At 44.3% G+C, this 23529-nt stretch overlaps 1 protein-coding gene across 1 annotated transcript in view; it reads left to right on the forward strand.

Annotated features, from left to right (window-relative positions):
* The window catches only part of SMARCD3 (SWI/SNF related, matrix associated, actin dependent regulator of chromatin, subfamily d, member 3), a gene marked incomplete at its 3' end in the record, with an annotated part of 57615 nt that overhangs the window by 13258 nt on the left and 20828 nt on the right, over window positions 1-23529 (forward strand). The window contains exons 3-4 of the mRNA XM_068405640.1: window positions 2133-2175; window positions 17304-17426. Coding sequence (XP_068261741.1) covers window positions 2133-2175; window positions 17304-17426 — 166 coding nt within the window. The remainder of the gene's footprint in view (window positions 1-2132; window positions 2176-17303; window positions 17427-23529) is intronic.

The raw sequence follows: 23529 nt of genomic DNA on the forward strand, positions 1-23529 counted from the left end.
ATGTGCGTCATGGAGGCCTTGCCCAGCACTAGCCAAAATGCATGTTCCACAGCACCTCCAGGTACACCAGGAGGCTGCACAAAGTCACGCCTAGCCTTCAAAGGTACCGGGTAGATAGAACCCCACAATTGCCACTGCTGGACAATCAAGGTAGACTTTAGTCACTAACTAGTTTCAAGGGATCATTAAAGAAGAACGTTTTCTAGAAGTCGATGGCCTCACTCACAGAAGGAAGCAGTTCCCCCTCCCCAGTTCTTAACTTCAGTGCTTCTAGTTTGGAACCCAGCAGTAATCTCTACTGTAGTGAGTCCAGCTCACACCAGTACCAGTGCTTCCTAGGTACTCGGGAAAGTTTCTCTGTTTCTTCTGCCATGCCTTCCCTCCAAATAATGTGCTGAATGTTCTCCCCTCGTTCATTTCCACCTCCCTGTTGTTTCCCATTGAAATTTTTCTGTTTTTTTCAGGCAAACTTTTCTGGCACCTTGGGTCCAATTCTGGGAGTAATTGAGTCCTATGTTTTGTGGCACAAGTGGGCCAAGAAAGTGTAGTCATCCTTTCTCAGCAGGTTTGGTGGAGACAGAAATCTCATTTCTGTAATAGACTCTTGGAGAACTGGTTGAGACCCAAGTTGTTGGGGGTTTTTGGTTTGTTTGTTACTTGCTTTTTGATTGCAAGCCTTTGGGGTTGTTGCAGGTGCATACGTATCCCATTTCCCTTTGGGAGGAGGGAGCTTGCTCAGGTATTACTTCCAGATTCTGTGAAGTCTTTCAGTGCAGATTTGATTTTGTGAGCTGTGGAAGGCGTTGGAGGTTCACACCACGTAACACTGCATTATTCCTGTGCTTTAAAAAAGGGACGTTGTTCACCTGCGAAGCTGGGTATGACTGTGTGGATGAATTTTCTGCCTCCAAGGAAGGAAGTTGTTTGTACCTCCGGGCACAAAGAGTTCCTCAGGCTTGGCTTATAAGGGGATGGGGAGGAGTCTAAGAGGCTGGTATTTCAGGCTAGGCTTATTAGCAAACAAGGGTGTATGCCACATCGATGTGTGTGGAAACAGCTTTTACGTGGACCTGGCTGATGACAGACTTCCTGTATGAAAACAGTGAGGAGGGGCGGCCCTGTGGCATGGCAGAGCAGCAGCAGTCGGTTCGCTTTCTCCCATTTGTCTGTCACGGATGGACCGATTCATCTCCTGCTTAAGATAAAGGCCTCACAAATTGTAGAGGTGAAGAATAAGGCCTGAGTTCCCTCTTGGCCCTGTTAGAGAAAGCTGGGTTACAGGTTTGGTGGGCACAAACAGAAGAATTCAAAAGACAACGTATTTGGCAATCTTCCTGACAGTAGCTTTTCTTAGGCACATGTGCATTTGTGTGTATGTACACAAACACAAGTATGTTTTTGAAAGCGTAGATATCTAAACGTGCTTGTGTATGGGTGTGGACACGTTATGTCTATACACTGCAGGCATACGTATATCTTCCCACATGTGCGTTCATAAAGATGAACAAATATGGGAATGTAAGCCCACTTACCTTTGTACATCACTCGTGCAAATACGTTACAATAAAACAAGTGTATATACGTGGAGAGGGGTGTGTGTATATGTGTGTTTTCATACATCACATGAAATACACACATATATGTGTGTGTTTTCATCAGCACTGAATTTCGGGCATGAATAAATGAGTGAATGCATGTCATCTGTTTGAACGAGTTCACGTCCTGTTTACAGGCACTCAGCCACTTGCATGTGCGTATGCACAGGTACATCTATGCACCCTTCCAGACGTGCTCACTGTCCTCCTACATGCTTTTTCTGTATCTATAGACAGCATGTGCACATGTACTTGCATACGTTGCCGCCCTGCACCACAGAAGATGCTGTGATCAAAGAACTTGCACACTTCTTTCCAAGATGCATAACAGACAGCCCTGATTTGTTCTTGGCTAACTACCTCCCCAGGCTGCTGAGAGAAGGGGTCCTAGGGCCTGGGCATGGGTGAGACCCTTTTGCTGATGCATGCACAGCTGTGCACCAGCATGTGGAGATGTCAGGATAATTTAGCAGGTGGCCTCGTTACTCCTAGATCTGTCACCATGGTAACGTGTTTTTTTCTTTAAAAAATGTACAGTGCCAAGAGGAGGAAGATGGCTGACAAAATTCTCCCTCAGAGGGTGAGTCGCTTTCATTTCCTATTCCCTTCACAATCAGTTCAGCATCTTAGTGTAATTAGAGGGATTTTAGAAAATACTATCACTTTTTGTTTAAGAACCTAATTAAAAAGTAAGTCGGCAGTGGGTGAAAGTCTGGAGAGCAAGGCTGGGGCCGGGCTGGGGGCTGGGAGCGCAGCGGCCTGCGCCGTCCTCGTGGCGGGGTTAGCCGGGCCGGCACTGCCGCTTGCTGGATGGACGGCGGTGCTGGGCCGCACGGACGCGGCTCCGCGCTGGGGCCCTCTGGGTCTGAGGGACGTGTGTGATCAGCTTTTGAAGCTGGCCAGAAGCTGGTTCGGAGCGCAGCTGTGCCTGTAGGAGGTGGGCTCGTCCTCGGGTCTCGCTGGCCCAGTCGAGCTGCCAGGTTCCAGTTTTTGTGGTTGTGTCCTAGTAGGACCAAAGTGAACCCTTGTAAACAACAGAGTCCAAGGGGCCTGCGTTGTCTGGAGAGTTATTAATTCTCTTATCCCTGGGGATAGGTCTAGCTCTTAGTGCCTGCCTATACTTGATCCTCAGTGCTTAAACCTTCTACTTCCTTTTTAAACTTCGGAATTTCTCTCTGCTCCCCTTCTCCTTCGTTATTCCCAGACTTTTCCTTTCCTGTGCCCTCTTCAGTATGGTTCCCCCAAAACCCACTTGGCCCCCAAAGGCAAGCTTCCTTAGTCTTCAAAGCACACACCCTTGTCACATCCTAGTCCCAGTTTCTTTGGCTTCTGGTGCTTTTTCTGGGCTCAGAATCCCTTTGAGAGGTATGTAGATCTCCACGTCCTTTTCAAGTCTACCTCTCCCCTGCTACTGTAAACCCAAACTTGCTGGCAGCCTCCACATTCTCTTCTGTGACATTCCACAGGTACCTAGTGCCAGCCGCCTGAGGAGGTGAGCCCACTTTGGTACTCCTGGGGTCCTGTTATCACCTCTTCTTGTCATTCCTGCCACCCTCTGAAAGCACAGCCTCTCATAGCTTAGCCATCAGTTCTCTCATTCTGCTGGCTTGAAAGGACTCAGCTGCCATTAAATCCAGACCTTTGAACTACTTGCAGCCTCCACGGTGTTTGTGTTAAAGCCTCATCCCTGCTCGGCTGGGAGTCTGTGCTTTCTTACAACAAAAGCTGCGTTTCTTGTGCTGTCAGTTCTGTCTGTCCCACACAAGTTGTTTTCACAGACAATTACACATCCTGTATGGCGAGGCTATCACTTTAAAATATGTCCATTTCAAGGCTTTTTTTTTGTCATCTGGTGACTTTATGAGATGAAAAGGTCTCAGAACAGAGGTAACCAGACATTTTTGGCAACAGAAGACTTGTGCCTCTGCTTATCAAATCCATGGTAATTCTTTAATAGATAGAGCCTTTTTTCAAGTATGTCAAAAAGCTGTGCAGATGCTGGCACCTTTCAGAACCGTGCTGTCACCAAGTCTTCTTGCCTTTCAGTATCTTTGTTGCTGTCAGCTGTTAATTTTAACTGATGGAGTGATAAGGCAACACAAATTCCTAGAGTTCTTTCTGCAGTGGAGGTTTTATCGGTGCAGCTGGCGTGCTGGTATCGATGACATGAGGTTGTGTCTGGATTAAGGAACGCCATTAGGCTGCAGTCAGTGTATCGGAACCTCCTTACGCTCACTGTTCACGGGATGGGAAAATGCTGTGTGCGTCCGTGTCCTGTCAAGTGGAAGATTTGCACTGGTGGCTGTGGAACACGCGCGAAACACAGGGTAAAACTTCCAACTTTCCAGAGCTACTTCTGGAGTATTTTCCAGCCAATTGGCATCTGTTACCCACAGACCTTTTGCAGACTCTTGCTTTTGTTTTCTGGGAACTGTGAAGGGGAGAGGGGAAGATATTAAGTACATTTTACTCTTGAAAACCATCTTACGTAATAGTGGAAAAGGAGGTGGGTTCTCAGTGTTACTTGCTGCGATAGCGAGTCAGGCAGCTGGCACAGAGAACCTGCTGCTGGACTTCCAGGCCCTCTGGTCAAGCCTGTGCTGTAGCGCTGGAGCGTATTGCTAGCTGGGTAGGGTCGCTCAGCTGCTACACTTCAGCTGTTTGAGGAGGATTTAATTTTGCATGGATGTAATCGTATGAGAAAGTTCAACGTAGCAAACTACTACATGTAGGAAAACAGGATTATGGACCTGCATGGGACCTCCTGGCACATCCAGTCTGGTTCCCTCTGTCATGGGAGCCATGACACGCTTGCTGCCTCAAGATGAGTTAGGTTCCTTACTTCTGAGATCCTTTAGATCCAGCAGCTTTTTTTTTTTTTTTTTCCTTTTTGCTGGGCTCGGCAAGGCAAGTGCTTTTAGTTTGCCAACTAAGAGGGGCTTCCCACAACTCTAATCCTCACAGTCCTTCGTTATATCTATTCCAGGTTAAATTCACCTCTTTTGAACCTCTTTAAATCTACCTCTCAGGAGTCCAGAACTATACATAGTATTGCAGATTACCAGTGTCACCAGTGCTTGAATGCCACGAATGCATTTTTATCTCTACTGGAAATAGCTGCTGACGCAGATTGGGATCACATTTTATTTTTGTGGCCTTACCACATTGATAAAGCATATGGTCATTCTGTGATTGACTAATACTCACAAGTATTTCTATTTTCTATTGTTTGTGACTGATGAATTCCCTTATTAGAGCAGGAACTATGGGTATAGACTCTGAGGAACAACGATCCTGTGCTTTGTAACCCTATTTTTCATCCTGTTTCTATTATACAGTCCTCAGCTTCCTTACACTCTCTGTACCATCCTCTGCCTTGTATTGACAGTGCCACCCAAATTTGTCATTATTAAGTTGTGTTAGCATACTTCTCCTTTTTGTGCTGGAGCTATTAATGGAAATATCTAAATAAAATCAGTTTCAAAAATGGTCCATGAGGTACTTTGCTTAATACTTTTTTTCTCTGCCGGTTCTTTACCACATATTGTTCTTGTTCTGATTCCCATTTTTCAGTCTTAAGTAGTGGTTCCCCTTATGACTGTATGTTAGATGCTTTACTTAAATGCAGGTCGATTGGATCTACTGCGTATCTTTTGTCTAAAATGCAATTTTAATGAAAAGAAAGACTTGGTTAAGCCCAGGCTCACATACGGTAACGTAACAAGGCTTAGCATTTTTTATAGCGTATTCAACCTTAACAGCAGTTCTGTGCAGCAGGCTGTACCCCACCCCATTTTCCTTACCTCTGGACCCTTCCCTTGTTCTCAGGTCACTGAAACCCTCATTCAATTTCGGAAAAGTTCATAGGCATCTTCATTCATAGCTGGGGACCTAGATCTCTGGAGCTGATGTGGCCTTGGTGACCCAAGTCTAGCAGCTGTGCCTCAGTTTTGACCTCAGGCCACAAACTGTCTGTAGAGAAACATGACTGCACATCAGATTGCGCTGCTTCTTTCTCCAGGCCTTGTCTCCTCGTTACTTCTGGTCAGTGTCTTATTTTCTCTTAGATCTGAGTCATTACAGTTTTTCCCAGGCACCGTGACTGTGATTCACCGTTCTGTTTCTTCAGGTTCTTGCCTACCCATTTTGATGCAAGAATCTCAGCTGAAAATCATTGTGACTCCATAGCTGTGGGTCTCTCTGCTTTTCCCTGTTTAACTTGCTGAGTGGAGTGCAACTTTGAAACAGCAAACTGCTTCTCCTTCAACGGCATGCTTGTCTCCTAGTTTTGGCTACTGTTCTTCTCACTGGGCCCCAAATTGCCGTGAGGACTTTTTGTCTAGCTCTGCTGACAGGTTTTTGTACAGCTGTCCTCTCCTTTTCGTCCTCTCTACTTCATTCTTCTTTACACAGATATTCAGTCAGCTCCTGCTGCCATTCACCATATGGGATTCTCTGCACAGATCCCATACCATAATAGCTGTGCTGTTGTTGTTTGGTCACTGCATGGCTGTTGTCCGCCTCTTTCTCCGTCTGAGCCAACCAGAGGTGAGGAACACCTGGATCTGCTGTTCACTCTTAAGAACGAAATGGTTAGGGATGTGATAATCAGTGGCAGCCTTGGATGTAGCAACTGTGAAGTAGCGAAGTTCAAGATCTTGAAGGGGATGAGGCATGAGAGTAGGGGAATACAAACCCTGGACTTTGAGACAAGCAGAGTTTGGCTTATTCAGGGAACTTGTAGGCGTGATCCCATGGGAAGCAGCTCTGAAGGGCAAAGTGGCTCAGGGAATCTGGCAGGTCTTTAAGGACCTTCCAAGCACAAGAACAGTCTGTCTTGATATGCAGGAAAACGAGCAGACTGATGAGGGGCCCAGCGTAACGAAGCAGAGAACGCACAGTGGAGGTCCCAACATCAAAAGGCAGCATACAAGAGGTGGAAGCAAGGACAGGCTACAAAGGAGGAATTTAGAAATGTGGCCTGGGAATATACAGAATGGTATCAGGAAAGTCAAAGCTCAGCTGGAGTTGAGATTTCCAAGGGACATCAAGGGCAACAAGAAAAGCTTCTGCTGTTACATTAGTAATAAAAGGCTGACCAAGGAAAACGTGTGCCCGATGCTGAGTGGGCTGTGTGATATAGTGACGACAGAGACAGATGAGTCTGAAGTACTCAAAGCCCTCTTTGTCTCAGCCTGCACTAATGATGTGTCCCATACCTCTGTGATCAGTGAACATGTTCAAGAGGAACAGCCAGTAATGGACAGGGATTGAGACAGGGGTTGCTTGAGAAAACTCAACCCATGCAAGTTCTTGGTACCCAACAGGCTGCATCTGAGGGTGCTGAGGGCACTGGCCAGTGTCCTTGCAAGGCCGTTCTCTATCACCTTTGAAATGTCGTGGAAATCGGGGCAGGTTCCCGAAGTCTAGAAAAAGGCAATTGTTGCACCCATCTTTGCAAAAGGCCAAAAGAACAATCCAGGGAACTGCAGCCAATTGGCCTCACTTTGGTCCCTGGGAAAGTCACAGAGCAAGTGCTCTTTGAAACACATTTCTGGACACGTGACGGAGAAAAAGGTAATAGGGAGCAGTGAGCATGGGTTTACCAAGGGTAAATCATGCCTGACCAACCTGGTTGCCTCCTCTGATAAAATGACTGGATCTGTGGGCAAGAGATAATAGCGGATATAATTTACCTTGGCTTTAACAAAATTTTCAACATTGTCTCCTGTAATAGTCTTGTATCCAAGTTGGGACGTTTTGGTCTAGATAGGTGGACAACCATCTGGTTGGATGATTGGGCTTAAGAGGGTAGTGGCTAATAGGTTGCACTCTACTGGGGAGACAGTGATGAGCAGAGTACTGCAGGGATCTGTCCTGGCAGCTGTTCAGTTTAGCATCTTTACCAATGACCTGGAGGAGGCAGTGGAGTGCTCGCTTATAAAATTTGCAGATAACACCAAATCACAAGGTGGGGCAGGGGGAACCAGTCAATATGCTTGTGGACAGGCTGCCGTTTAGGGGGAGCTGGACAGGCTGGAGCAATGAGCTGGCAGGAACTTTATGAAATTCAACGAGGTCAAATGTAAAGTTCTTCCTTGGGAAAGTGGGGACAGTAAGCTCTTGCTGGGGCTGCCTGGCTGGGGAGCAGCACTGCTGGCCCTGGTGGACAGAGAGCTGAGCATGAGCAAGTACTGTGCTCTGGCAGCAAAGATGACTGACAGCCTCCTGGGCTGTATGAACAGGAGCACAGCCAAGAGACTGAGGGATTTGATTACCCCACTTTGCTCCATACTCATTAGCTCACAGCGATAGCACTGTGTCCAGTTTTGGGACCCCCAATTCAAGAAAGACATTGGCAAACTGGACTGAGTTCAGCACATGAGGAGAGACTGAGAGAACTGGCCTTGTTCAGCCTGGAGGAAGGATGGCTCTCAGGGGGCCTAACAGGAGCTTGCCAGCTCCCAAGAGAGAATGGTCAAGAAGTTGGAGCCAGGCTTTCCAGTGGAGCGTGGCAGGAGAGTGAGAGCCAGTGAGCATAAGTTGAAACAGGAGAGGAGCTGGCTATGTGTAAGGAGAAGCTTTGTCACAGGCAAGCGTTGGAACACAGAGAGGTTGTGGGATCTCCACCACTGGAAGTTTTCAAACCCAGCATAACCTCATTGTCGAGCCTGCTTTGAGCAGGAAGTTGGACTAGAGACCTCCCAACATCCCTTCAAGCTGGTATCTGTGATCCAGCTGCTATTCCATAGAGCATTTCTAGCAGAAGTCTCCAGAAATGTTGCTTTCCTATGCCATCTGCCTTCCTTCTCTACAGTTGATGCTTTTCCATGCTGATTGACTTTGTAGTCACCTCTCCAGTTGTTTCTTTGGACTGTGTGCCTCAGAGGTTTGGCTGGGTCATAGGTGCTGCCGAGCCACTGAACATAAAGGAGCTTCCGAATTGCTTTTACTAGAGCTTTGAGAGTAACTCATAAGGACTCCTCATAATCACAATTTATAGATGTGACCTATAGCCTTCTTTTGTATAATTAAGCGTTCAAATACAACCAGTGTAGAGCTTAGGCACTTACAGGTATTGCTTCTATCTGCCCTCGTTAGTCTGTGCTCATGACTGATTACCGTGAGTGGCTGGTGGAGGACTTGCTTAACTGTTGCTTGTAGCGTTGCAGGATCTTTGCATTTTTGAATGGTATCTGCATGTGGTTGTGAAATTCAGAATGGCACAGTCTTTAATTGCTTTTGCCATGTTACTGGACTGTGGTATTGGCTCCGTGGTAGCCAGTCAGAAATCCTCTCTGAAACACTATCCCTTAGGGATCAAGACTCACAAGGTGGCACAGAGTTACAGTTTCTAAGGAGTGTCAGCCCTTGGCTATCCTTCTTCGACCGCCACAGAAGCCTCAACGGTAAAGACACTTTTGTCAATGAGCTATAGGCTAACGTTTCTTGTCAGGGAAACTGTCTAGTAGCTGGTAAGTCAGACTTCAGTCGTTGTCACTTATAATATAAAAATGCTGGCTTCTGAGCACTGTTTTTGAAATGTCTAGGTTGTGTGCATCGGCTGTAGGTAGTAAAAAATTGAATTGAACTTGTCAGACTTGGAGGAGAAAGAGGTTTTGGCTTTTGTTACCTCTCTCAAAGATGGAAATTACAGGCTAGCCTAATTCTAAGGGAGTTGCCAAATCTCTATTTATTAGTGTCTAATGATTTTTTTTTTTTTTAAAGCAAGTTGCTGAAACTGTTTTGTTTGTCCACTCAGGCAGTGAAGAATGCAGCTCCAATTGTTATTTCCTACCTGAAATGGATCAAAATCTATTTATTGTATTTTTCTGGGACCGTTAATGATAGCCAACTTTCACCTGCGAAGAAATATCAATCTGAAGGGCACACTCTTCTGTATCTGGTTTTTTTTTTTTACTATCTTTAAACTTATAAGTTATGAAGGTGACAGCATGGTGGCTGTTGGCTACAGACCACCTGAACAAGAAGGAGACAAAGCCTTTCTTAGACATCTGGAGGAAGCCCCATGGTTGCAGGCCCTTGTACTTGTGGGGGAACTTCAACCACCGTGACGTCCGCTTTGAGGGCAGGAGCACTGGGCACAAGCACTACAGGGGATTCCTGCGTTGGACTGACGACAATTTCTCGATGCAGGTGATCAACAAGCCAGCAAGGGGAGGTGCTCTGCTTGTTGAGAGGTCTGCTTCCCCTTATGTCTGTGATCTCAAACATGTCAGTAGCAATGAGTGCAGCTCAGGAAAACCTCTATCTCCAGCCTCAGCTCGGGTTTTCCATCACTGATACTGATTTTTTTTCTGTCATTTCCTATCAGTATTGTGTCTGTTCTTTTATGGTCTGCGTGTATCAACTCCTAATAGTTGCACTGAGAGGTCTATTTAGTTTTACTACAGAGTGGCAGGCCTTATGGAAGGCTTTGAAAAGAAAGAGCACATATTTGATCTTATGGGAGAAGGAAAAAAGTACTAATTTATTTTTAGTGTCATACAACTAGACAGTCTGAAGTCTGACCCTATCATGAGAATTTATCGCGACTTTGTTTTGGTTTTGTTTAACTTCTACGAGACAGGCCTGAGGATTTGCCTGTAAGTAAGAGCGTATGTATTTAAAATCACTCATGTTGAAATATTCCCTGCAGTCCCATCCTGTGTCCCTTGTAGATTCTGTTCCCCATGCAGCTCCCTCAGCAAACTCAGAAAAAGCCTTTTCTGATGTGTCTTACAGTCTTTTCAGGTTGTAATAACTAAAAATTTTACAGCTCTTAATGCATTAATGTCCCTTTTGTCCTCTTCTGGAGCATTTTAATAAAAATGCCAAGTCAAAGTTGTTGAAAGATGTAAGGTTTCGTGTATCACTTGGCCATGACGAAAACTGAATCTTTGTCTTGCTGCTTTTTTTCAGCTTTCTGGGGCAACACATGGCCAGTATTTGCTTTTTATCTGTGTGTCACTGTGAATTTCTCAAAAAGTTTTTGTGAAGGATTGTATCCCTAAGGACCACTTGAAAGTCTAAAATACCTATTTCCTTTATTTTTCCATTATTTCTGAGATCTTTAAGGAATGGATGGGACATAATTTTCTTGCAGAAGTGATGCAGCTACGTCTCTTGATATTTAGAAGAATAAATTCGGAATTCACACGATGCTTTTTAGTACTCTTCCAGCCACAGAATAATTAGCTCGGAATGGACCCGTTCAATCAGTTTTGACATAATGTGTATCTTTCTCTATAGCCTTGGAGACCGAAGCAGAGTTGTTCCTTCGGTGTACTTGAGAGAGTTTAGTCTAGATTTACGTGTCTGTGACTCTGTATTTCATAACTGGGACATGTTCTTGACATTCTGCTTAAAACATTGTAGGGAAATCAGAGTAAATCTCTCTAAATCCTGCTTGTATCTTTTAGCTGCACATAACAGGCTTATCTCTCCCGCTTCTACATTTCTTCTCTGCTTTAAGTCAAAAGACAACTTAACTCTTTGGGTTTCTTCCCATAATTCTGTGACTATAAACAGATAAATATTTTCTCTCATGAAACTCTTTTTCCTTTGCTAGTATTTATTTGGTAATGAGATAGCCAGAATAAAGATAACATTCAAAATAAATTGACAAGTGCACCCCATTCCCCAACACAATTGCATTATTAGGGTGGTGATGGTTATGATGGAGTTGGGGCTAAGTGGGGGATAGGACTAGGAGTTAATAGGATGTCAAAGTGAAAAGAGAGGGAAGAAGTTTTTGAATTAGAACCTGTTTTTTTGAGGGTTGGGAAGTGAAGACTGAGGATTCTGCCTCTGCGCTGAGGATTGCTGGATTAGATGACTGTCTGCTGCAGGTGCAGAGAAGGAGGGGAGAATGCACTTCTGGTGTTCAAACAATATTTTTCTTATGTTCTCCTCTCTGCTTGACAGCTGCCAAGTCCAGTTAGGGTTCACTCACAGCCCTTCCTTTTCTTGGTGACAGCCAGACAGCAAAATATAAATTCAGAGTCAGGGGAGTCTCTCTGCCCCTCTGGAAGGTTTTCCTCGTACACTCAGAGCAGTTGTTTGCTGTGTGTACTTGTTCTGAAGATTGACACTTCTATTTCACACCATTGCGTAATGATAAGATAAATGTTGCTTTCAGCTGCAAATACAGAAGCAGAAAGGTAATGGGCATGTGTCAGATCTAGCGCTAACTCCCTGTGACAATTCAAAAGTGTTATCAAGTTTTACTGGTTTGACTTTCTACCACGGGACCTTACAAGTGGATTAAAGCCAGCGTACTTTCTACACCAGGTACTCTAACCTGCAGCTGATCTTGATCGATGTTTTGAGCGGAATCTGCTACTCTCAGGTCTGGAATGGCAGCCTCAAACATGAAGGGAGGCCGCCTCTTCCAGTGGTGGTCTTCTCCAGCCAGGCTGCTGGCCAAGCGAAAGACTTCTCTGTGTCTCAGCCTTACCTCTCCCTAGCCTTAGATACTTCATCTGTTACAATGCTACTGTTAACCTGTTTGGAGTCGAGGATTTCAAAAGGTGCATTATCCCTGACTTGTTTGTTTGGTAATGACAAATTAGCCATTCCTGGTGGCTAGTGCCACGTCTGAAGTAAGGGAAGGACAAAGATGAACTGAAGGTGTTAATTTCTCATTTTCAGAGGTGTTCAGGTTAGTTAGCCAGTGTTCTGGAAGGGTGACTGTCATTACTGGGCTACCTCTGGCTGTATAAAAAAAGTTTCCCTGAGTAGCCCAGCTTTATGGAGAGTCCCTGCTGCTGTATGGCTGCTCTGTTCTCATTTACTTTCCGTCAGTGCTAATGTCTTCCACCGTTTTTGATTTGGAGATGTCCTTAAATATACTTAGAGGATATTAGATAGACTAGCATTTCTGTTGATTCCTTTGGAACCCTCCTGAGGAACTGTAAGCCTTGTTTGCATATGTGCTCATGATTTAAATATATTACTTGTGCATTTTACTTGCAATACGTGTAGTACATGTAACATGTATTCACAGTTGCATAGAATAAAATAAAAATTAACTGTAATTTAGTCTCTATAACATATAGGCTGAAAGCAACCTCTTAGTCCTCAAACACACAAAGGATTCACTGAATATCTGGCAAAACCATGATTTGGGTAAACAACTCTTTAAGCCTCAGTAATCACAAAATAATTTGGACCAGAAGGACCCTCGGAAGTCGTGCAGACCAACTGTTGCACAAAACATGTTCAAATTACATCAGGTTGCTCAGGACATTTTCCAGTCGTGTTCTGAATACCTCCAACCAAGGGTGGACATCCCACAGCATCTTTTGGCAGCCTGTTCCAATCTTTTGGAACCATCATGGTTTTTTTTTAAAAAAAAAAGTTCCTTCCTCCGAGTCAGTTGGCTGTATTGCAGTGAGTTTCTGTTGCCTCTCATCCCGTTGTTGTCCACCTCCAAGAGGAGGCTGGCTCTGTCTTTTCTTCACCATCCCATACAGCAGTTGCACTCACCAACAGGATCTCCCTTTCCCCTTCTCAAACCCGTCTCTTGCAGCTTCTCTTGGTAGGCACGTGGCTGGTGGTCCTCTGCAGCCTTTATTGGCCTTTGCTGAACGTTACAACGTTGAACCACCGTCCTGTTTCTGCAGCCTGTCGAGGTCCCTCTGAACAGCCGTGCTCCCCTGACTCTCACGTAGGCTCAGGGATCTGGGAGGCCTGAGGACAGGACTTACCAGGAGAGGCGGAGGCAAAGACAGCACTGAGTGCCTCGGCCTTTTCCATGGCTTTTGACATGAGCGGCAGAACCAGACCGGGTTTTCCTTAGTCTTCCTTCTGCTGCTGACCCATTTGCAGATTACTTTCTTGTTGCCCGTCATGTCCGTTGCTAGGTTCAATTCCAGCTGAGCTTTGACTTTCCGAATTTCATGCTTGTGTGCTTGGGCACCGCTGTGCTGTTCCTGCTGGGCAGACCATCCCTGCTTGCACCTCTGTGCCCTCCCTCTTTGCATTTGAGGCCAGTCAGGGATTCCCTACTTAACTCTGCTGGGCTCCTGCCAGGCCTGCTCAACTCCGTGCACATTGGTCTGATCATTGCCCTTGGCTTTGAAGAGGTTGTCCTTGAAGTTCAGCGAGTTTCCCTGAGCCCCTTTGTCCTCCAGGGTTCCCAGTGTCCCATAGGATCCTTCTGGGCAGATCTCTGAACAAGCCAAAACCTGCTCTCCTGAAGTCCGGGTCTTGCTTGCTTCTCTCAGGTTCGCAAACTCTGCCATCTCATGGTTGCTGCAGCCAGGGCTGCCCTTAACCTTCGCACCCCCAACCAGTTCTTCCTTCTTTGTGAGCAATGGGTCCAGCAGAGCACCTCCCCTTGCTGGCTTGTTGATCACCTGCATTGAGAAATTGTCGTCAGTCCAACGCAGGAATCCCCTGTAGTGCTTGTGCCCAGTGCTCCTGCCCTCAAAGCGGACGTCACGGTGGTTGAAGTTCCCCCATGAGAACGAGGGCCTGCAACCATGGGGCTTCCTCCAGATGTCTAAGAAAGGCTTTGTCTCCTTCTTGTTCGGGTGGTTTGTAGGAGATGCCCCTCGCAGTATTGTGTGTTCAGTGCAACTCTCAGCATTGGGATGGAGCCTTGCCCAGCGTGCAGCCTGTTGTCGTTGCCTTCCGAGCTGTCGCACTGTGCCAGTCATACGAGCTGTCCCGTGGTGTTTTTCATATCCCAGGGACTGTAGCGTTGCTGCTGTGGAAATCAAGGATAAAAGTGTGTACTTTAATAATAATCTCTTCTTATTAATTTTTAAAATTTTGAAACATCTGAATTTTTGCAGTAGGGAAAAAAAGAACCCTAGCCTCTAGAAAGGCACTATCTTGCTGATGTTAATAATAATCTATTCCAGTTATCCATATAATCTAAGATAAGTTCTAACATACATGCTTCAAATCCTCAGAAGATGAGATTGCTAGGTGCTTTTTGTAGTTTCTTGAAATAGTTGAAGGCCAGAATGGAGAATTCAGGTCTTGAAATACTTTTTACACATTTATAGTTAGAACTTTTGTAGAAGAAGAGAGGAGAATTGCATGGAGCTATGAACTTTTCAGTTAGGGCAAACCATGCAAGAAGAAGGAGTTAGGCAGACTGCAGAGATCCTGAAGAAAACTGAAAACTGCATTATGTACTACTGGCTGGAGTGTAAGAGTACCTTTATCTTTTGAGCTGAGATGTACCAGAAGCAAAGAAAATTCTTCATAGTGATGTGATGCTTCTGGGCTCCCCTTTTTTCCTCTCACTCTTGAGGGGAAATTGGGAAAGAGTATGAAATTGGAACATTATCCTGCCTCCAAAAGACTATTCCAATAGTAGGGTGAAAAAGCAAAAGACTCTAAGAGCAGCCACAACTGCCATGAGTGAACCCTTGATCTAGCCCAGTATCCCGTCTTCGCTGTGACCGTAACACATACCTAGAGAACAGTACAAACACAGGCAAGTACAGTTCTTCTCCCAAATGCTCTCACAACCTGCAGCCATTTTCAGTTCAAGGAATTAGATGCAGTATTATCTTTGCTGGCTGATTTTAAAGTGTTTATGCTTTTATAACATCTTATAATGTTTAACATCCAGTTTGGTTATAGGAATGGAATAGGAAATATCTTTTCACTTTCATGTGGTAAGAGATGTAAAAGTGTGGAATAGAAATATTTACTGAAGATTACTGCTGTTTCTACAAACTTATTAGAAATTTCATTAGATCCTGGGTCCAGTACCCTGTGAACCAGCTGGGAAGGTTGTGTCACAGCTGTAGTATATGCTTTACTTTGAGGGCTGTGTAGGCCAGCTCCCTGCTTCATCATGTGCCTCGGAGTTCATGAACTGACTGTGCTGGAACTTGGGGCTAAAAGACTGAAACTACGTTCTGGGTCCAGAATTTTTAATTGCAGTACAGCATGATTAATTTCCTCTCTGTGGAAGGAACTGAGGAATCTTTTCTTCTGTGTGGGACAGGATAAAAGCACTGGGGTATTTTGTTGGGTCCAAAGATCTGTATTCACGTAGGGAAGAAGTATTGCCTAGCTGTCTTCATTCTGCAAGCTGTCTGGCAACTCCTTGATGTTTCCAGGGCAATGCTTGCTCTTTGTGCTTCGCTCTTAAAAATTCTCATGTTCTTCTATTATTCTGCTGATAGTAAGACTTTGTGAAGGAATACAAGCAGTTAAAAATATAGTGGTTCAGCTAAAGCTGAACAGAGTTTTTGGCTCTGTGGTTTCTGCTTCTCCAAAGGGCCAGTCCTGCTGTAAATAGAGCAGGTGTTCTAGCATCTCAAAACAAACAAATAAATAAAGTTGAGACATGTATTTGATAGTCTTGATCAGTCTAAATACAGACGGGAGGAATAGTTCCTCTTCAGGCTGGAAAATAAAAATATTAAGAAAGGGATGACAAAAAACTGTGAAATGTCCGAGCAGTATGGAGAGGGAGCAGAGGGAACGCCAGCCCGGTGCTGCTCCGGCTGTGCAGAAGGTGGCATCAAATGAAGCTAACAGATGGCAGGTTCAAAGTGAGCAAGAGGAGGTACTTCTTCACACGCTGCCTGTTGAGGTTCTGGAGTGCCATGCCTCAGGCTGTTGGAGGTACTAAAGGGCAGCAGCTCTCAAATGCTGTCAGAGACGCGATACTAGGATAGACGGACTGTTGGGATGACCTCGTGCGATAGTTCTTGTGTCTTTGCAGAATGTGGTGAACAGGTGCATGCCTGGTGTCTCTCACACAGGTGTTTGTGTCTTACACCAAACTAAAACTGTAGACTTCTGATTCTAAAGCAAAACAGGAATACCAACTAGCTTTCAGTTCCTATAGAACAGAAGTATTCTAACAGTTAAACATTTTAGTTGTATAGGTGAAAGCTAAGGTGAATATCATAGAAATAGACCAGGCAGTCCAGTAGATTTACTATAATTACTTAGCAGTTCCTTTCTTTTGGGGTTTGCCTGCATGAGTTATTTCCAATTAAGAACCGACTGTTTCGTGTAAGGGTATACTTGCCCATTTCCAAGCTCAGATCGTTAGGTCTTCCTCCGAACCTACTTCATATCACCTCCACTGCTAACTTCTCTGGAAAGGGGGAAATAAAAAGGGGGTTTGTTAATAGAACTAATGTAGTTTAGCTAATTTATTGAAATACCAATGACAGTTGGCAAGATCGTAAGTTGCCACCCCATAGCTCATCATGTTGAAGCTTTGATGTGAAGGTCAGTTTCACCTCAGCCAAGAAGACATGTTGACAAAGGTTGACTTCCTAAATGGTGGGTTTACCTACGATGGGTAACACTTGTTTTTAAAAAATCGACATGAACATGCACCCTTCATTTTTAGTCTAGAGAGACCCAGCCCTTTTTCAGTTTGAACAGGATAGGTTTACTGCACTTTGCATTGCTGAGAGCAGTGGCTCCCGGGCTGCTTGTAGCTAAGCCTCACTTGAAAAAAAGCAGCCACGATTCAGGCCTTGTGGATCCAGCTGGGGTCTTCCAGAGTTCATTAGCTTTAGTTCCATGCTCCAGCTTTTCAGTCATGTGCTTGTACCATGACACAGACCTGCCCCACTAATTGGGATCCGCTGTCTTAGGGATAACTCCTTCTGAGCACCTCTGTCTAAGGGCTGGGAAGGTGTCGGTGTTACTGCTCTGGAACACAATCGATTCTTGCTTCCAGTGCTTGGATATTCCTTGCTTCCTTCTCAGATCCGGGAGCTGGTTCCTGAGTCCCAGGCCTACATGGATCTGTTGGCCTTTGAACGCAAACTAGACCAGACCATTATGCGGAAGCGCGTGGATATTCAGGAAGCGCTGAAGAGGCCAATGAAGGTATGTCATGAACAATTTGTAGATTTAGTTAGGGGGAAAAAAATGATCCTTGTATTACATGGTGGAATGATCTTTCCAGCAAAAGTCCTGTTAACAGAGATATTTTGAAACAGGTCAGACAAAGCTCCTAAGAATAAGCAGCTGGGGAGCAGCATGCATGGAAAAGTGGTGGAGAAAATTCTGTGGATATTACCACCTCTAGCTGCTGAAAGCCTTTAATAAGGGGAATAATAGCTTCTGGATAAATAAAACTGTTTTTTGAACTTTGTATTAGAATGATTAAAAAGAAGAAAATAAGAGATTAGAGAGGTGTGCTGAAGAGATGTGTTACATTTCCTATTAGAATTCAGTCAAAAGGTAAAGTTGTGGAATAACAGAACATATAATGGGAAGAATTTCAGAAAAATTGCTAAAGATCCTGCAAAAATGTACACATTTACATGGTCTGTGAAAGGATGATTCATGTAAGAAAAGAATGGGTGACACTTTCTGCAATTTCTGTTAGATCAAGTCTAGCACTTCACTATTCGTACTATTCACTATCCTACTGAAATGGTCTTTTCCTAAGTTTTCTGAGTCTATTCAACTGAATCGTGGGAAAGTTTAGGTAGGAGGAAACTATGGAAGTCATCTAGGTCAACCTCCTGCTCAAAACAGGGTTGTCAAGGCCTTGTTGAGTTTTGAAAATCTCCAAGGATGGAGGTTTCACAGCCTCTTTGGGCAATCCGTTCCAATGTTTGGCCACTCTCATTGTGACAAATTTCTTTTCATTTCTTACTTAAGTTCTTGTGACTATTGAATGCTCATACTCATTCATACAGTAAATCCTGTAGTATGAAGAGTTTTGTAGCTGCATGTCTACTGTGAAGTAAAGCTGCCGTTCTTGTCTGTACCACAGTAATGGTTATCAGCCCAACTAAGATCAAGACTCCATTCTGCTTGTCACTGTACAGGTATCTGATGAGATGTGGAAGGTTTTTACCTCTGGTGTTTTTCCAATTGATACATATGAAACAGAAAAAAAAAATGGAAAAAATTAAGTTCCATTAACATACGTATTTTACAGATAGGAAACCGAAGTGTGGATGGTTTAAATCACGAGTTCGTAGTCAAAAAGTGTTGTGTATATTAAACTGGACTCTCAGAAGGAATAATTTGTATTGGCTTCTTAATGTGGGTAGAACACCATTATTTTAAACCAGCTAGGGACTTGTCCATGTTTAAAAGTAATTGAAGACTTAGACTTGCATTCATAAATCTGCAGGAAGACGTTTATTGTGTGGCAAACTCTTTAACTAGGGAATTGACCAGTACATGAGGTTCCAGCTCTAAGCTGTACAATGGAGATACTCAGGGCTTGTAATGGGAAGAGTGTAGGAGGCACAACACTGCAGAAACTCTAGTCAGAAAATTCTGTTTCCGTCTAGGGCTCAGCAAACACATTTTACGTATCAGTTACTCAGCTAGTTAACATCTAAAGAATGATCAGACAGATGTTTTTCAAATTCATGTCTAGACTTAGTATGTAGCAGCTGTGAAATTCAAGACCTGTCAAAATAGAGCTAAACCTAGATAAATTCGGGTTTTTCTGGTGTGAAGTATTTTCATTTTATTATAGTTGAAGCATTGGTAACAGCAATAAAAGTTATCTCTACATTTCCATCTCTTATCAAAAGCTCTTGTAATTTTGAAATATTTGCCTTAAAACAGTGGCTCCCAAGATGGGATTGTAATCCTGGGAAAAATTTAAATTTGTCTGAGGTATGTGATAATATGCAGGGAATATACAGGACAGTTGTAGTTGCAGTTATCATCTTGGTCACAGTGATTGAGTTGTAGCTAGAAACAGTCTTTGGGAACCACAGGTTGATGGTCTAGTGTTGCTCAGGCTGTTTTTTTTTCTGTCTGAAGACTAATTGTTCTGGAGAAATTTGGGGGGAAATGTTTCAAACACTTTTGGTTGAGGATAGCGCATAAAATGTGTGGGGCCTCTTGATCCTTCTGGGGTCTTCTGTGAACAGCCGCACTGTTGCGGCAGGTGACGGCTGTGGATTGCTCAGAGAGCAACGGAGGCCCTGGGGCTGCGAGGCTGGCTGGAGCGGGGAGACGGCCTTCACCACCTGCCAGCTCGCTTTACCCCTCTCAGCAGCCCCTCTCAGCTGCCGGCTTTTCCAGTCTAGGTCCCGCCGTGTCTTTTTCCTGCCTGTTGGGTAGTAGTGTGTTCTTTCCTCTCCTCCTGTCAGTCCTGTGTCCTTGGACTGCATCTGTCACGAGAGTCTCGGAATTCCTCGTCCGCAGGGCAGCATCTGCTGCGTGCCGCTCGTGCAGGAGCCCTTGGCTTCATGGCAGACCCACCGGCTCACGCGCTCAGAAGTGCGGAGAGGGCTTTTCAGGAGGAGTCAGGCAGGCAGGGCTGTTTGACTGCGCTGTGGCTAGAGGTACAGATACAGCAAGCTCCGTGGCCTGAAGGAAACAGAAACCATATGGCTCAGAGTAGATGTCATGAAAGAAGAATGCATTACTGAAAATGTGGACAGCTAGGGCCATGGGGCACTTTGGGAGTGGGATTTATTTGGCTAAGTATAGACATCTACATTGTACTTATTTGTACGTAAGCTGGTCACTCTGGGCTCCCTTTATGGTTGAGAGGTTTAGTCATTGTAGGCCATGGAGTTCAGGGCACAGTTCTTCTCATACAGAAGTAGATATTTAAAAGAATATGGATACATCATGCCCTAAAAAGTGCCCATTTCTCTCCGTTGTCTAAGCCTGAGATAACTGGACATCATAAACATAATTTTAAGACTGAGATGATTTTCATCCCAAGGCTTGAATCAGAGGTCACCTGGCTGAAAGGAGGGCATCTAGTGACCCATCCCACAAGCAAGGCTCCTACTCCAAGCCCTGGCACCGCAGACAATAGTTTGGTCTCACCCAAATCAGATTGTTATCCAGGGACTGTCACTCTTTCACAGTGAGCTGGTGTGGGACATGGAGTTTACCAGACCTGAGTGTAGTTGTGGTTCCTCAAACCAAACGATCTACTCCCAGGTTCTCAATTTTTAGGTTAAAAACCAGTAGTAGCCTCTGAATACAGTCACAATGTGTCTCTCATTGGTTTTGTAAATTGTTCTTTCCCTGCTTTCAGGTTTTAAGATGACTGAGGAATTGCTATCAGATTGTTGGCAGAAGGGAATTTGCATTTTTCCTGAAACACTGAGGTTTCTGCCTGGTCCTCTGCCTTCTCAGGCAAGACTGGGTCTTTTTTGCTCAGTCTGCCTTGCGTCCGCAGCACCTCGTACCTGAACTCTGCAGTTCTGTCGTTCTAAGAGACTCCCATCTTTTCTGTGTATTGAGTTCTAAACCTCAAGCATCCAAGGGATATTCTTAGGGGCAGAAGAACAAATAATTTGCGGAGATTTTTGTGTCATACTCTGAACCCTACGGTCATTGAGCTCCTGGAATCAAACCTGCACTCACTTCAGTCAACAAATGCAGTAGGTATCATTTACCCCAAAGCATTTTATTCATTCTTCATGGGATGTTATGGAGAAAGAGGTGGGGTTTACCAAAGAAAATTTAAGGTAACTGAGAGCAGTGGCAGCCCCATCACTTTTAGCTGTTGTAGATTCCCCTCTTCACTTTGATGTCTGCAGCACATGGGCAGTGTAATTCCTTTTCTGTGACTGTCAGGTTGGTCTTGGTGCTGGCTTAATTGGAGGAATTTCTGCTATAAAATAGTTACCAATTGATTTGAAATATCATTAAAGGTGGGGTTTATTATTCTGATTATAACAATCATACACTTAACGTGATGCGACTGAGATAAGAAGTCTTAGGACAGGTCAGTAACTAGAATTCTCTGTAGCAACAGAAAAGTTCTAGTTGCTGCAGAAGGCCCTAGTGACATCTCATCTGGTTGTTAAAGCTGGAACATGGTGTCATCGACGCTCGAAATGAACAGTTCAAACTAGAATGATCATGCGAAAAAAGAGCTTCTGGGGAAGGGAGATTCACCTAGTGAATGTCACTTGGCTTTTGTATGTGAACACAAAAAAATTTGGGAGGCGCTGGGAGCGGCTGCCTGTTTGGCACAAGGGAGGAAAAGTATCGACATTTAGGCTGAAGGACAATGCCGGCACAAGAACAGATGGGGAAAAGGTGACTGAATAAATGTTAGGCTTGCAATTAGAAAGAGGTTGTAATTGTCAGAGAAGCAAAATTCCTCCAAATCAAGGAGGGGAAACAAAGATTTAATTTTTGAAATTGTATCTACATGGGTTCTAAAAGCATTACATGGTACAGACCTGTGACCTGGACTTACTGTTGCTGCCAGCTCAGTGACCCTAGGGCCCATTGGTGTATTCCATCAGGCACTACAGTGGTTTTGATAAGATATTTTAAAGCTCTGCAGGGGAAATGTCTGTGCAAGCCATTTAAAGTAGAAATACACTGAAGGCAAAACAGAATTGATGGCAATTTCAATTTAAACAAAACCATTTATCGAGGGAATTTTATTAGGAATTTTCTCATCTTTAATCATCGACCATAACATTTACAAAATAAAATAAAGGCAAATAGCTTACGGTTTCCCTAGTGTGAGGAGATCAGTCCGGCAACAGATACGTCCTCCGATTAGTATGCAGTTATACACTGGGAGAGTTGGGTCATGCCTTGTGGTTGTCTTACCGTCCTTCGCCTTAACATGTGTATTGATCTGCAGTCACCAGTCTTTGAGGGTCACCTCAGAGTCAGTGGGCTTTAGGTGAGCCCATCTCCTTTTGGACACCCCTGAACTTGGCCCTAGGAGTTCCCAGGTTGTCTTCTCTAGACTGATCTGGGGGTTCTTACACATGTTATTATTGAGAGAACTGAGTTGCCAATGGGACAACAGGAACATGTGTGACTGCGTTACTGGCTGGCTTGTTGGCTGGATAGTTACACACTGTCAGAGACTGCGCCCACAGACTTACCATGCTGCGCTGCTTTTAACTAGTTAGGACTGAAACAAACCACTGGGCAAAAAGTTGCTCAGCCTTGACACAAACAGGCAAAGTACATGTGCATTCTTAACCCATCACAAACTAGCTTAAGTATTTGATGGGAACATGGTTAAATCTTGCATAATCACCCTCCCTCTCCCACATGCAGTGGCAACAGAGATTATGAGGCTGGTGTGGATCAGTGTCCTTACTAATAGTGACCAGAAACAGGATCACAGATTTGTTGAAGTTGGAAGGGACCTCTGGAAGTCATCTTGTCCAACTCCCTGCTCAAGCAGGGACACCTAGAGCTGGTTGCCCAGGACCATGTCCAGATGGCTTCTGAACATCTCCAAGGTGGGAGACTCCACAGCCTCTCTGGGTGATGTGTTCCAGTGCTAAATACTTCATAGGAAGGTGCCAGAAACCCTTCCAACTGTAGGTAACAGTTCCACCTACATTCCAGTAATCAGAGATCAGTTTATATTAAGACACAGAAAGGTTTGACATATTTTAAAATTCTCAAATACTCATGTGACTGAATATTCCTGGGATCTGTACATAATATAGCTACTCCAGCCCCTTCCCTGTTTTTTGGGTTGGTTTTGGGTTTTTTTTTAAAGAGCTTTTGGCTTTGGTCCAACAGCTGGTTGGTAGTTCAAAGATAGACCCATTAAGACTGATTAATGTGCATATTTATGACCACTAGAGCAAGATATCAGAGATGTAATAGATTTTTCATTATGTCAAGTCTTTAAGTCAACACTAGCAGTCCTTTAAAAGGAGCTGCCCTGTTTGATGAATGATTAGAGCCTGTGTTGCACAGGAAATTGAACTGGACAATAAAGTCTCTTCTGGCTTAAAAACCTGCAAATTCTAAGTGTATGTTCTGTGACAATGAGTTCTGTGGGTTAACTGTGGTTCATTATGCTTTGTAGAGCATACAGGACATACTTCCATTTATCAGGTTTGAATTTGTGGTCTTGTGGCATAATTTTGTGTTCTGCTTTTTGCATTGTGAGATAAGGAAAAGGCAAACACCTAATCTCCTTCTTCAGATCAGCCCATATTTTAAATGTGTCTTTCAGGTTCTTTGATGTTCTCTTTTCTTAGGTAAAGAA

This window comes from Nyctibius grandis, chromosome 7 (genome assembly GCF_013368605.1).
Source record: "Nyctibius grandis isolate bNycGra1 chromosome 7, bNycGra1.pri, whole genome shotgun sequence".
In the NCBI taxonomy this organism is placed as follows: Eukaryota; Metazoa; Chordata; class Aves; order Nyctibiiformes; family Nyctibiidae; genus Nyctibius; species Nyctibius grandis.